This window comes from Falco cherrug, chromosome 1 (genome assembly GCF_023634085.1).
Source record: "Falco cherrug isolate bFalChe1 chromosome 1, bFalChe1.pri, whole genome shotgun sequence".
Classification (NCBI taxonomy): Eukaryota; Metazoa; Chordata; class Aves; order Falconiformes; family Falconidae; genus Falco; species Falco cherrug.
The window spans coordinates 87039424-87054427 of record NC_073697.1 but is presented as its reverse complement, the minus strand read 5'-3'; the positions used below and the strand labels follow the sequence as shown (position 1 = coordinate 87054427).

The window sequence follows — 15004 nt, the reverse complement described above, 5'->3', positions numbered from 1 at the left end:
TAAGGTCACAGGTTTCTCACTCCAGTATTACTCAGCATTTTAGGGAAAGTTATTGAAATGTGGGAGAACCGTTGTTGTAGGTCTCCCAAAGTTTAGTGGCAGCAAGTTTTTCCTCAGTGTTTTCAAGTGAATTGTAGTTGCAAAGATGATACATCTAACTTTCAAGAGGTAGTCAGACATTTTTTCCTCTTCATATGTATTCAAGAAAGGAATCTGTTTCAGTGAAAGAGAACCTGCGGACCTTCTTTTGCCTCTTTGCCCTCTGTTTGAGACCTGGATGGATAAGCTGCTGTTGTAGGAAAGATGCTAATATGAAAAGTGTCTTTACCTTTTCTTAGTCTCTGGTTCTTAGTTATGCTGTCAGCCTGTTGGTCCCACTGCTTTTACATTGTGCTTATTTAAAACATAGAGCCTGTAAATTCACTTTGGTTCAACTCTTTGAAGTAATGAAAAACAGCGTCTGGCAAAAGTGGTCTAGCTATCAAAATAGCTACAGGTCCCATCAGATGTTAAAGAAAATTGCAGACATATGATACAATTGCAGAGGATCTTTTTTACTGAAGTTCCTAAAGTCAACTCAAGTACCTACATTAATAATAAATAGCTTAATAAACGTCAAGTTTTTTACCAGGTGAAGTAAACCTCCCACAGGCACTCTGTGCTTTACAAACCTAGCACATTTTCCCTGTCACTCATGCTACAAATTACTTTCCCTTCTCCCGTTTCCCCTAACACTCCCCAGCTCTTTTTTGCCTTGTTTCAGGAGGCAGACTGTGTTCTTCAGGAGAATTTCAGCACTGAATTAGGGCTTTTGCAGTACTTTGGTGAGACAAATGTAGAATTCGGTCCCTGCATATTTCAGCTGTTTGGGGATATAGCAGCGTTTTACAAAACCACACAATAATTTTTTAATACATTTATGTATATGGGTTTTGCTGGTTCAGATATCCAGGACTCTGTTCTCTACTGCAAACACAGCTTAAACACGTAGCAGAAGCCAGGCTGGCGTGAGCTGATGGACCTGCTGCTTCAGCTCCAGGGTACAGCTGTCAATGCCAGGTTGCCACATAAAAAGTGCGTTTAGGTTTGGAGCTATTCTGAGCCTATCAACAGCTGTGTAAAAGTCTAGAGTAGTTTGTTTTGTTTTGCAGACACATGTGAAGAACGAAATTGCCTTTTGAATACAGTTAATCCATCAAACCCTCTGGCCTCCAGAAAAAGTCAGGGTGGTCTGAAGTATCTCAGGCTGTCCTGGTTCGCAGGCAGACAGGTGGTGTTCCCTTCTGGAAGGTGTTTCAGCCCCAGGTCACTGCTGCTGGCATGAGCCAGTCTTACAGGCTGAGGCAAACCCAAGCAGACATCCACTGTGCAGCAGTAAGATGTGAGAATACAGCAGACCCCGGTTGTGCTGACACTTCCAGGACATAAACAAGTTCTTTACTAGGCTTTTATCTAATTATTTTGTGAGTCCTGGGGAAGAGACACATTACACTTTAGTGTGTAGTGACCTAGATTTAAAATATCTTCTGAGGAAAGCCTCTTGTCCGTGCTCCCTGGCAGTAGGTCATAAGAAAGGATATTATTTCAAAGAGTCCATCTGGAATATGGTCTTTAATTACAGGCATCCTAGAGTGCTTTCTGACTTGATTCAGTTTGTGTCTTCTGTCATAAAGAAGTCTTGCGCTTCACCTCCCTTTACGTCTTTCAGAGATGAGCAACGTAATTTTGTTTAACTGGATATTTAACTGGGCAGTGTTTTTTCTGAGTATTATTTCTGATAGTAAGACACAGTTTGGCTTAAGGTCAACAGTGGTCACAATTAAACCCTCCTGTGTCCTACAAATGCTTATGCAATTAGTTTTGTTCAACAAAGCATTTAAACAAGTAATTAAATGAACAGATATTACTGGGGTCTGATCCACTGACCTAATAGCCAAATGAATTCTCTCATTTCAGTGGCTTTTCCTCAAATATATTGGCTTCAGCAAGGTTGCTCCCATGCTTGAATATTTTGCAACACTGGGACTCAGGGTAACAGGGGTAATTGTTTATCCTGAATGAAGCCATTCTGCTATCACACTTTAGTTACTAACAATGCATCTTCTGGTATTTCTTTTGATGCAGGGATGACATACAGTTGAAGACACCTCACAGTAAAATAAATGGACAGCCAAAAGGAATATCCAGGTTGGGTTCAACATCAAGTTCCCAGGGGACACCTGTCAGCCCTGCTAGACACTCAAGTGTTAAGAAGGTGTCTGGAGTTGGTGGAACAACCTATGAAATTTCAGTGTAAAATACAATTAATTAAAAATAAAGAGCCATCCACTCAGCCAGCCATGAAGCTAGGAGCACTGTGAAGACTCAAATAACAACAAAGAAGGAGCAGCAGCAGCCGGCCACTCTCCTTTTCTTGTTTGGGTTTGTTCTGTTTTCATCTTTTGGCCAAAAACCAGCTGCAGCCTTATTCTTAAGGGAATAAAATTGTACAGTCCATCAGACTCTTCCTGAAGCAACAGGCAGGAACTGGCTATGACCTAACACCATAACCACAGAGCAGATTTCTTTCATGCAAGAGAGCGCTAAAGCCATTGTGCGTGTGTCTGTCCAACAAACCTGTTTTGTACCAGTTGTGCTGTGAAAAAGTATGGTCAGTCCAGGATCATTTAGTTTTTCCCCTTCCCAGTTCTTCTGTCCAGCAATGTGTCCGGCAGGAGTCAGAGGCCTGGCTGCTGTTTTCCTACCGACATGGAAAGCGGGCTTCCTGTGCTGGGCAGTCTGCGTGTGTGAGAACTGCTCTGTGTCCCCCGGGTGTTGCAGGTTGGGTTCCTCCTCCTGGGAAGGAGCAAGGCAAGGGCACTTGGGCTGCGAATGCCGCGGCATCTTTAAAAGCCTCCCTGCTCCCTGGTCCTGGATGGGAGCAGGAGAAAGGATAGCAACAGCTTCTCACTGTCTGCCATTTGCCTCCCTGTGTGTGAAATTGTGTGTGTGCGTGTGCGCGTGTTTGTCTCTCATGGAAAAGGACCACAACACCAGTAAGGATCTTCCACTCCGACCTCTTGCTCCATCTGGTTTTTAAAGGCTTCTCTGACTCGGAAACAAAACCAAGCAGATAAGAAAAGAGATGTTTGGATGGGAACATATTTTAAACAGCCATCAGCTGCTTTCCTTGCACCCTCCTTACCTGTTGGATTTAGGCAATAACATGGTTTACTGCCTTGTCCTGGTGCCATCTGTGTAATCCTGCAGCAAGGTTATCATGATCTGTTGAATTTACAGTGTGTGTAACTGAGCCAAGCATACATCTAAAGGATATAAATTTTCTGTCTGCCTAATTACTAGCACATTCCCTCTGGTCTTCAATACTGTTAGACAAAGGATTTTCCATTTGGGGTTTTTTCCCCTAGGGAGCAACTTTTTAAAATAGTATCAATCAAATCTACTCAACACTCTGAGGTTTCTTTTTCCTGTCTCCAGAAAACTACATTTACTTTGTTGGACTTAAAGACAGCTTTACCATAAAAAACAAGAAAGGGGGGGTGCATTACTTTTGTCACAAATATGAGAACTCTGGCAAAGCTAATTTGGGGACAAATGGAATGGTTTTTTTTCTCCATTCCATAAGGATTCTTTTCCTTCCCATGCAGTTACCACCTCAGAAGTCAAAAGTACTGAGATCTGGACCAATGCTAACTAGCCAGATCATGTGTGCTGTTAAGAATATCCTGAGAAATTGTTGCCAAAGTCACTAAAAATGATTATTTATCACTGAGCCAGTCAGCATACAAAACCTCGGCTTCCCACCTGGTTTTCCTGGTGAATAGTTTTGACTAGAGAACTAAATTAATCACTTTTCAGGATATTTGTTTCAAGAGATTGAATCCTTTTCAGTCTTTGACTATAATGGAGAGCTCTCCAGATATTTAGTAGCAATTCATAATGTGTTGATAGCATCTTACTTATTTTCATGTATGTTGATATTAATTATTCTGGAAGGCAAATATTGACCTCAGTTTTGCCTGGTTAAAATTTATCTTTTGATTTGGTAGATCTTAACATCTGCTGCAATACATGCTTATTGTGTCCCTTGTATATCACAGAATTTTTTGGAGAGAAAGGTTGAAGAGAACATAAGTTAATCATCTCTCTGTGTAATGCTCAGTGTCGCCTGAAGGGAGAAACCTGGAAAGCAATGCAGCTGCAATAGGCCAGAGTTATGAGAGAGTGAACTAGAAATCAGTGTGTATTTTATCACCTTGGTGGTATCTTAAATGCCTACTGTAGGGACATCACAGAGCAGAGAAGCACTAGTCTTTCTATGCGATTTGCTCACTGGCATGTAGAATATTGTCCTTAGTTGGAGGCACCATGGTACTAGAAAGGTACTGACAAACTGGATCAGGTACAGATGGAGCAATATATATTGAAAGACTGGACAGGTTGGCTGATGAAAAGATTTAAAGGGCTAAAACCATGACACTGGCTAAGCAATGAAGTGGAAATTGAGTATCATGACTTTAAAAATACTTTACTTTAAAGATGTAAAACCAAAGGTAAATCAAAAGGTTGTCACTGATAACCAATGGTCTGCATTTAGAAGGGGGCAGAAAAGATGGAGGGGAAGGGGCAGTGGAATAGTCTTCCAAGGCAGAGTATTGGAGACTGTTTAGAACAGCCAGACTATATTTGGACAAGTCATTAAAAAAAAAAATTCTGTAAGAGGTGAGCCTGCAGGGGCAAGGGGCTAGACCAGATGGCCTTACAGATTTCTTCCATCTTTAACTGTTATTAACCTGCAACTCTACCCTGACGTTAACTCCTCAGGAAGATGCAGTACTTCCTCAAGGACTGGAATTCACTCTGGTGCATAGAGTATCACAAGATTTACTTGTTTTTAAAGTATCATGTATGCCATATGTAAGCCCTGAAAAAGATGGAACACGTGATACACTGAATTTGGGCTAGGGAGCGAGACAAGGGCACATTTTGTCATGTCTTTGAATACGTACATGAAATTCATGCAAGCAAGGCTGAAAATTTGCACCAGTGTAATAGCTGAGATTTGCATCCCAGTGGTGCTCCACTTTGATTGTTCTTTTTCCTGCATTTATAAACAAAAAAGCAACTGAGGAACTTGAAGGGCCAAAGAGCCTTTGAAGTTAACTACATTAGTTCATGAGAGAATTTCTCAGTAAGACTAAACACAGTATTGTGTGTATAAAGCACTAATATCCAGGGTTATTTTGACATAGTTCACAAGGGGTAAGGGAGGAAGGAATGAATGCATTGTGTCATTACAGGTTCATATATAAGGATTATGTATTTTGTGAGTAGTTTTGCCCACAGTTGAGAGATGTTTGACTTGTTAATAGGTTTACAATGGTACCAAAGTTGTGTGGGTTTTTTTTTTTTTCCTTTTGAGGTTTGCATATAATTCAGTGCACGTAGCCTGGAGTAAATTATTCAAATCTTCTGAAAGAATAATCTAAGCAGAACTGTTAGCCGGAGATTGCATGCAGCAAGTCCAGCCTCATTTCCATCCAAGGCACTGAACCCGCAGCTATTTTGTCATAAATGTAAGTGTCTGTTTCCATAGCTCCTGTTGCAGGACTGGGGACCTCTTTATTAAATCTAATTTTGGAGCAGGATCCAGCCCATATTGAAGTATAGTTCTTCAAACAGTATACAGATTAGCAGTAAGGTTCTTCTGCCCAGGTAGTCTCAGTTTTTAAAGATGCTGCAGGCCAAATCTTCAGCTGGTGTAAACTGGTGTGGCTCCATCAAAGCTCATTTAAGTGATGCTAATTTACAGGAGGTGGAGATCAGCCACGAAAATCCAGCACAAGTTAACACATCTTGTAAAGTAACTTCTTTACTTTTGTCATGTTTATTTCATGTTTCAGGAGTCTTAAATTTTTTCAACATGTTTTTATTTTTAGCTGTGGATTGTATTACTTATTTAAAAAACAGCAATAGTTTTTGTTTAGGTTTTGCATCAATCTTCATTGCATATTGCATTTAATTAGCCATTTGTTCCCTGTTCATACACTCCCATTTAGTGTCCAGGTTTTCATTGTAGTAAATCTGCCTTGAAAAGTTGGATCTCTGTATCTTTAATTGTATAATATATTGAGTATTAGGAAGTTAAATGTACCTTACTACATGGGTGGGAGCGAGAGAAAATATTTTTACTTGAAGCCTTAATGTTTTCTTTTTTTACTACTTTGTTCGTTGACCTCATAGGAAAGTCTGAATAGCAAAGACTTTGAAACTCTGGGCCAAATACTGCACTGTTATACAACCAGCATTTGGCCCCGTATGTCAGAACTGGATGCAGACATAACCTGAAGTGAACAAGGGAAAAAGCCTCAGGCAGGGTGGCATATTTTCCTGAAGGTCGTTAATACAGTCTCAAAATGTGTCTGTAAGCAAGTACATTAAAGAAGTCTTCAAGTGTTGAATTTTTAAGAAAGGTCATAGCAGGAACTGCCCTAATATCTTACATTAGCATTTTCTTTTTATATTAAAGAAAACAAAACACATGTAATTACTTAGTTTGGTTAAAGTCAGCTGTAAGGGTTGCACAGAGCTATGTGTTAGTAGCCATGTGCAGCAAATGAACTGTGTTGTGTTGCTGTTCTAAAATTGCTAACCAAGCATAATGTTATCTCACCTTGGCCTAAGATAATCACCTCATGGGTGTTATAATGGATGTTCCTCAGATGATGCCTATTTTCCTATAAGCCTAATGTGGAAATTGCAATGTGGTTTTCTTTGGACTATATCTATGGTCCAGACTAGAGTTATATAGATATATAGATATATATTCAATATTTTTTTTGTGGGGGGGAAAGATGGGGTCAAGGTTGCTGTCTCTGACAGTCTGGAAAGTTAATGTTGAACCGTTTTTATGGTCTGTATTTCACCTGTTCTGCCACCTTGAATTGTTGGAATGTATCTGTGCAGGCTTTGTGGAGCTCTGTCTGTAACCTTTTTTGTGGCTCTCGTAATACATATATATTTTTTAAACCTTTGAGTTACTTCAGTATTTTCAAGTGTCTGGTTCACCCCGATGAGTTATGGCTCAGGTGCATTCTTTTGCTGACATGGTTCGTGGCGCGCTGCCCTTTTTCACTTCCATTTGCAAAACATGAACTGAAACAGTAGGACTGGAAAGACCAATTCCAGTGCAAAATCTGCAAGTAACAAAACACTAAAAGAAGTGATTGCAGGTCAAGTCTCATTTTCAAGGTGCTTATGGTAGAGTAGAAAATATGCTGAGTCTGTAAAAGAATGTCTCATTGTTGTGACCAATGGATCAACACTGAATGAAGTTTTCTATACTGTTTTTTATTAAAATTGTGGAGTTAATAGGGATCCTGCGGTCCAGCACAATTGTGAATCATTGCTACAGAATAACTATGGAAAAAATGTTATATTGGTAGTTGTTGCAATGTTTTATTCAGGATATCTGGATTTATATATCCCAAAGATGTATGATTTTTAATCTCTCTTCACTTATCTGTCTCTATCTAGTCTGAAAATATGTCCGTTTGATCTGTAAGACTGGCTTATGACGCACACGGTTGCCAAGCCCTCCTAACAGCAGCTGCTGCAAGATTTCTGATGCCATCATTTGCATATATAGGCTAATTACATTAAGCAACAGTCCACTCAAGCATGTTCATTATAAATGCCAGTGATATTTCTGTGCTGTCGTGTCTTCACATGGCAGAGATTACCTTATATATAAAATGGCCAAAAACGTAATCACCAGGCTTCATTGATGTTGGCTACATCAAACAGAATTATATAAGCTTATTATCTGTTTTAGTACATTTTATTTGAAGACATCTTGGCTTACAGCAATCTTGGCTTTTCTGTCTCTAAGTAATGGATAAATTATCCAAGTTTGTATTAATTTCTCCATTATTTTTAGGTTTTATTCTGCAGGACAAGTTTCAGTTCACATTTTGGAACATAGTAAGGAGAGACAAAGGAAACTATTTATCCAGGTGAATATCTTTTAAGAGAGAAGCAGTTATATAATAAATAGATAAGAATTACTGTCAAAATAGGTTTTGTTCATCTTGTCACAGTAACTTGAATTTTAAAGTAAGGCTTATTTCACAGCTGATATGTCTGTAACCCTGAAACATTTTTAAAGTGTCTTGGTTAGACATTTCAAATTATATGAAGAAATATGATCTACTTTTATGGATTAAAAACAGTCCTAGAGAAGTGATGGTACATTTTACAGTGCCTTATATATATGTGTATATATATATATGTGTATATATAATGCCTATATGTATATAATCTGTACATAACTGTGTACATATCTTCACGTAAAACTAGTTACAGGTGTCCCTATCTGGTGTATTTTAAATGGAACTGATCTGTGTTGATAGAAAAAAAAATGGTTGTATTAGCAGCAAAATCCAGAGCCAAAAATACTTACTAAAACACAAGCAAATAAAATAGACTGGAAACAGTGTTTCTGCCATTGGTTATGTCCCAGGCCATGGAAGGCTGGTAGGTGGCCCCCCATTATAAGGGATATTCAGAGAGAAGGGAAAGCAGTGATGGAAGCTTGGATAAAGTGAGGAATATATAAGAGATTGAGGGATGCCTGAAAGCACCCCATTGCTCAGAACTATAAAGGATAAAGGAGAGGTGCAGGAGGAAGGGATGGGCTGTCTTTCAGGGGAAGCTGAGACCTCAGAAGAACCATCAGAAATTGCCTTGAACAAGTGTCCTTAAGAAAACTAGCTCTTGGCTGTGACAAGAACCCTTCAGCCTCACTGGCGTTGGTGGTATTTCACCAATTCTTTTAATGGTCACACTAACTCCTTCCCCTCAAGTGTTGGGTTTTCTTTCTGCCAACAGGGATGCAATAATGACTCTAGGTAGATATGGAACAGGGAATTCTGCAGAGCTTCAGACAGTGGATCTTATCTAGAGAGAGAAGAGTGACTTCTGTGGAAGAGACTCTCATCTTCTGACTGTAAGGAAGATTATTCATGTTTCCTTTCCCTTACAAATTATTTCATGCTGTATTGCCATCCTGTTCACCTTTTACACATGCATCCCTTGTGTGGATTTTTCAGACAGTAATTTTGCCATTTATTAGCAAGGAACTTAAAGCACTAACATAGCCTATCCATATGGCATTAGATGTGGAATATATCTGGCCTGAGATGGACAGCATACAAGGCTATGTGAGCACTGTGGGCAATGCTGAGTTTTACCAATATTTCTAGACTGCGTTAAGATATTCTGTCTATCAACTCTATGATATTCTGTCTATTGACTCTGTCTATCTAACTATGTTAATCAAAGTAATTTCTGCATTTGTGGGCATAGGCCAGTTTGATCAGATTATATGGCAGAAGCGCACAGCATAATTTATGCGGCAGATTCTGCCAGTTCATGAGCTTTTCTAGTTTAGTTGCATTTTACAATAATAGGGGTACCACAGTTAAGTCTTGTATTTTAAAAAATATCCCTTTTCTGAAATAAGACAGTTTTACAAATACAAGTAATTCAAAAAACCTTTTCAGCAGACTTTGTAAAGCATCTGCCATGTAAAAACCATGGGGACCATATACTACCTCCTGAAGTTTATTTCACACCTTTAAACTCCTAACCTCCATACAGGGCTTGTACTATCCATCTGTTTCTGCAAGATGGAGTAAGAACAGGGTTTTCAAGGATGTATTTGAACATTGTCTGCGTGTGTGAAAACCTCCCACTAAACTCAGTGGTAACTGAAAGAAATGATGGGGAGGATATGTCTGAATAACTGGAGGGAGAGCAATGTCTGGAACACTTTAAGGGAAAAAGTAGCCTTCCATACTAATTAAGAATTGTTGTTTAGTTAGCACTGTTGTTTTGGAGCCAAAGCATGCCCATGAGTTTGGGTTCAATAAAACATGTCATCACACACAGTCAGCAACGAGGACTCAGTGTAGGGCTTTCAACACCAAAATCACAAACCTTGAATACTTGAGATGCACACCTAAAATGAGAATTCCTGTTTTCAGAGTGGCACAACAACACATTAAGCTCATGAATGGTAGTTTTTCCTTTAATGATGCTTTGTTAGACTTAACATGCCATTGGGAGCGGCACCCACAGGAATTAGCTCACTGCTATAGTTCATTGACATTAGGACTTCAAGCCTCTAACCTGGAGCAAATCAAGTACTTGTAATCTTTTTTCCCACAACAGGGAACAAAGGGGAAAGTGGAATTTCATGAACACATCCCATTTTTGGGCCAACTCTATTTCTAATGAAGCTTCTGTCTCTACTACAGAGAACTTACATAAATGGTCTTCATGTGGCAGGCAGCAAGAGGGAATTTGGGTTTATTAGTGAAGCAGCAACGTGGTGCTCTTCTGCCCTCTGGCTTGTCCTTGCACACGGTGTGCAGGTAAGTGGCTCCTGGGCAGTGGTTTCTTACTGCATTCACTGCTTCAGTGGATATGAGTTGGATGGCTCCTGTGTGTGCCAGTTGCAAAGCACACCTCCCTGCCATGGAGCATACGTGTTGAAAGCCTCTTTCAGTTCCGTACGTGCAGAACACGTGGGGATCTTTGGATCAGGGATGACTGTGGAAGCTCATAAAATGGCATTATAGTCTGGTTCTAGTCCTGGGCGCAGGTGGTTTAGCACAATACAGCTTTACTGTCAGCTTTCTCTCTTGTACAGTCATTTGAACAGATGGTGGAAGGGTTTTTGTTGTTTGTTTGTTTGTTTTTTTAATAAATACAAACCAATGCTACTTTTTCATGGAAAAAACTCACCTTGTAGAAACTGCAGAGTCTCAGTAAATTCAGTAACAGCATGATCCTGTTTTTGCAGCCTGAATGTTATGAATCCATCTGGCCTTGGGATCAGCCCTTGTTGTCTCATTGGCAGGTATCTACAATAACAGACTTAAAAACAGAGAAGTAAGTAGTTAGGTGGTACTTGGTCATGACTAATTTTTCAGACCCACTAAGACATAATACAGACAAACTGCTCTGTTGTTGGCCACAATCTTCTCTATCAAAATGCACATGCTTTGCACTGCTATCTTGCTGGCAGTTTCCCAGTGTTAGTCAGTAAGAGATGTACCAGTTAGATGTTCAGCTGGAAACCCGGTCTACACTTCAGGCACAGGAATGGGCTCCAGGCATTCTGGCAGCAGTTCCTGGCTCCATACAAATTACTGATGACTTGTACGTCTTCCCATGCCTCTTCACTCCATGTAAGATGGGGATGCAACTTCCTGACCTCACAGATGTGTTGTGTTTGTGAGAGGCTTGAACCCTATCATTCTGCAATCAGCTGTGTAGCTGGAGCCAAGCAGATGCATCCCATAGGTATCCAGGATCAGTGGGGCAGATTTAGGGCATATTTAACTTCAAATGAAAGCATCACTACAGGTCACATTCTTGCGGAGAAGTTTTTTGGGTGTTTGTGTGATGGGTGTTGCTGACAGTAGTCTTGGTCTTACACACTGACTTTGGAAAGCTGTTTTAGTAAATATATGAAAGACATTTCTGCCTTGATCATTCCCTTGACATCCTGCATACTTCCTTATAATCCAAACCCTCTGCATAATACCCGTACAGCACAATCCTCATTCCAAGAGACCATATGCTTCATTGCCTTAAGCAACTCCACTGTTCCCTGCCTGCTTATTGGAATAGTTGTGCATATATATAATAGTAACTAAAATTACTGAGCAGAAATACAGTAAAATAAATAGCTGTAGGTTGGGAGTGACCTCCAAAAGGGGGGACACTGCAATGTGCTGTTGTGGCAGAGAACACAGCGAGAGCTGAGTTTTGCAGCCATTGACTTGTTGTGGGCTGCTGAAGAAATACAGCCTTTTACATTTTTTCTTAAGAGCAAGGACTAATGGTGCTACGTTGCCATGAGAAAACTGTTAGTAATTCCTGTCTTTTTTGTGTCTGTTTTAATGTTTTGCAGAAATATGTGTCTATCTACAATAGTGTATTCATAGTACATGAAGATTATCAAAGAAGGAATAATGTTGTCTATTAGTGCACAAAATAATTTCTTTGCTAGTATGGTCTTTTACTCACTACTGCCTTTCTAATAAAGGGGCAGGAAAGAGTTAGAAATTAATAATCACTGGGATTTTTAACACAGGCAAGCACATTCTGCTTTAAGGGATAGGAAGATTAGATGTGTCCATGTGTAAACAGAGGTTGCATGAGTTTGTTTAACTGTAAAGGCAAAATAAATCTATTTTTACCACCTATATTGAAGCACAGAATAGATAATTTTTTCAAAACCTGTAAAACCTTCATAAGAAAATATACCATAGTAATTCAGTGTACTTCTCCCACATTTTTTACAGAATTTATAATATTCTTTATGAGCATTTTAATTTACTTTTGAAAATATTTTTTTCTTTAATTATATCTACACAAATTCTAGAGATATCTATACAGACGATCTTCATATACATCTAAAGCCCTGGATGCTGCAGAATTGCATTTCAGCACTGTGTCACAAATGATGGAGAGAGTCCTTTTTGGGTACAAGAGACTTGGCGTGCACTGTCCTTGGTTTTGGTTTATTTTTATTTATACCCACAGAGATTGATCAGCAGAAGGAATCTGAGCACCCTGCTGTTGGATGGAGTCATAACACAACCTGTGCACCCAGAAATGCTTTGCCTGCCTCAGGCAGAGACCAGTGAAGTGTCTTTCTAGGTACAGTGTGTCTGTGCTCCTTCCTAGCTCAAACATTGCAGTTTTAAGCAGAGAGCTCTTCTGTGGTCTTCTCTTGGGCAATCAGGATGTGTTACCTGCCACCCAGTCAGGGTGAGGCACAGACCTGGGAAGCAGTGACACGGTTTCTGTTTCCAGCTGTGTCACTGACTTACTGTGTGCCATTCCCAAGGTCACAGTGTCACACTTGGTAGATGGTATTCCAGTATGACACAGAAGTTGAGATCCTCTGGATTTAAATTGCTAAGTGACTTCCAGCGTTGAGTCATGTGGCTGTTCCTTGGCACCAGATCTGAATTCTGTTGGCAATAGGGCATTGCTTAGTAGAGGCTATATGATGACCATATGGACACCATGCCTTGTGGCAGAGGTGTGGGACTTCAGAGGGCATTCTTACAGTCCCTAGCTCAAGACAAAGAGGAAACCGAGGTAGTGAAAAAGGGAAAAGAAGTATCTTTGGCTGACATGAAAGGGAATAGGCAGTGTCAAAAGACAGGAAGGGGCAGCTGGGTTTATTGCTGGCAAGAAAAATTTCCTCCTGTTTCTATCAGCATGAAGGATTGATTGGCTGGGGCAGGCAGCATGCTGTTAAGTACATAGAAGATCTCTTCTTCCTGCCTTAGATGGATTTCTGTCATTATTTTGCAGAAAGACAGAAGGTTGTAATGTAGGCAGGGCTACATAAGGCAGAGTAATAACATAAATCTTCATAGCCTTGGCTGGGTACTGAAAGCAGGCTGGCAGGGGAAAGTTCAGATGGGTCTCTGTCTCCACAAGATAACCACTAGGTTTTGGTAATTCCACATTCCTCTGCACTTATCTTGGAGGGACACTTCTAGTATAAAATGTATTTTTTAATTTTAGGCAGCAACCAGTCTTTCAATGCCATGTGTCTGTCAAATGCACTGTAAAAAAGCCACAGTGAAGTATTGTAAATGTAATCCCCCTCCCCAAGTTGTTGAAGTTAGCAAGAAGAAAACATCTGTAATTTTTTTTTCCAGGCCAGTTTACCGTTCAAAGTTATGTTTTATATGACATATTAAATTAATTACAAAACATAAATTCAATCTGGAGCAGCAGTAAATTGCTTATTACTTTTCATTTTGCGGCTGTAAAATGTTACAGAAGATCTGAAACAGATTCAAAAAACTTGTATAAAATGTATACGGTGTATTTCAGCTATTGCTACAGCAATGGCTGCTGAATCTGGGTTTTGCTAGTAATTTAAAAAGAGTTCTGCATAAATTCCTACTAATAGCAACAATTATTTTAGCTAATGAACCTGTAGTTTGATTCAGCTAAGTAATTTTCATGCATTCCTTCCTATTGAAGCAAAATCACTGATAAATCACACCAGGTTATAACAATAAAGCACTAGTGGCAAATCAGTTAGGACAGAAAAGCAATTCTATTCTGAGTTTCTCTCTGGAGCATCTCCCATCAAGAACTCTCTCTTGAACCCACTTGGTTTAAAGCTGATAAATGACAAAATTAATGCCGTGGAGGAAGCAAACGAGGAAGGAGCATCTCTGTTTCCCACAGGCCATAAAACAGTAAGCGCTACATTAAATTACCAAAAAGCATAATGAAAACACAAGGCAGAACTCTTTCAAGAAAGCAGAGATTAAATTGCTGCAGGATGTTGTGAAAACCAAAAGAAATGCAACAAAGGTATCCTTTAGCAGAGCATTAATTCTGCTGCTGCTACTAGCCATCCTCTGCATTGGGATGCGAAAGCAGTGCTCTCTTTAGTCTGGGCTGACGTTAGTTGATTTTGAAGCCTAGTTCCTTGGACACTCCACAACTGCCTAATTCCATGCTCAAGAATAAAATCATCACTTGAGTCCTACTACTGGTGGCTTTGGTAGCTTAAGCTAATATGGTGGTCAGACTAGTTCAATAGAGAAAACTGATATTCGCCCAAGGGTCCTTAAAATTTCCCTAGGAAATGCATGAATACATTAGTAGAAATTTGAATGAGCTCAGTAACATCATTTGGAATAGAGAAAGCCACCGTGCCATTTTGCCTGATTTATGTGTGTTTCCAAGTTGCTGTACACACATGCACACACACATACATCTACATATGTATGTATGTGCACAGATATTTATAAAAGCAACCACAGCCTTTCAACTGTGTGTGCTGTGATTCAGCAGCAGCAATAGTTTTTGGCAGGGACATAATTTCAAATCTTCGGCTGAGGATGCCTGCCAAAGCATTGTTGCACAGAGACAGAATGAAGAAAGTTAT

General features: G+C 39.8%; 1 protein-coding gene across 4 annotated transcripts in view; it reads left to right on the top strand.

Annotated features, from left to right (window-relative positions):
- The window catches only part of ZDHHC8 (zinc finger DHHC-type palmitoyltransferase 8), a 125634-nt gene extending 111642 nt beyond the window's left edge, over positions 1–13992 (top strand). For 3 of the 4 annotated variants that reach the window (XM_027814019.2, XM_027814020.2, XM_055703801.1), the window contains one exon: positions 2125–7436. In XM_027814019.2, coding sequence (XP_027669820.2) covers positions 2125–2296 — 172 coding nt within the window. In that variant the 3' untranslated portion in view covers positions 2297–7436. Of the gene's footprint in view, positions 1–2124; positions 7437–7939; positions 8016–8889 lie in introns of those variants that run through there. The other variant, XR_003562675.2, reaches the window with a different exon arrangement.
- Positions 13993–15004: the final 1012 nt, after the last annotated feature.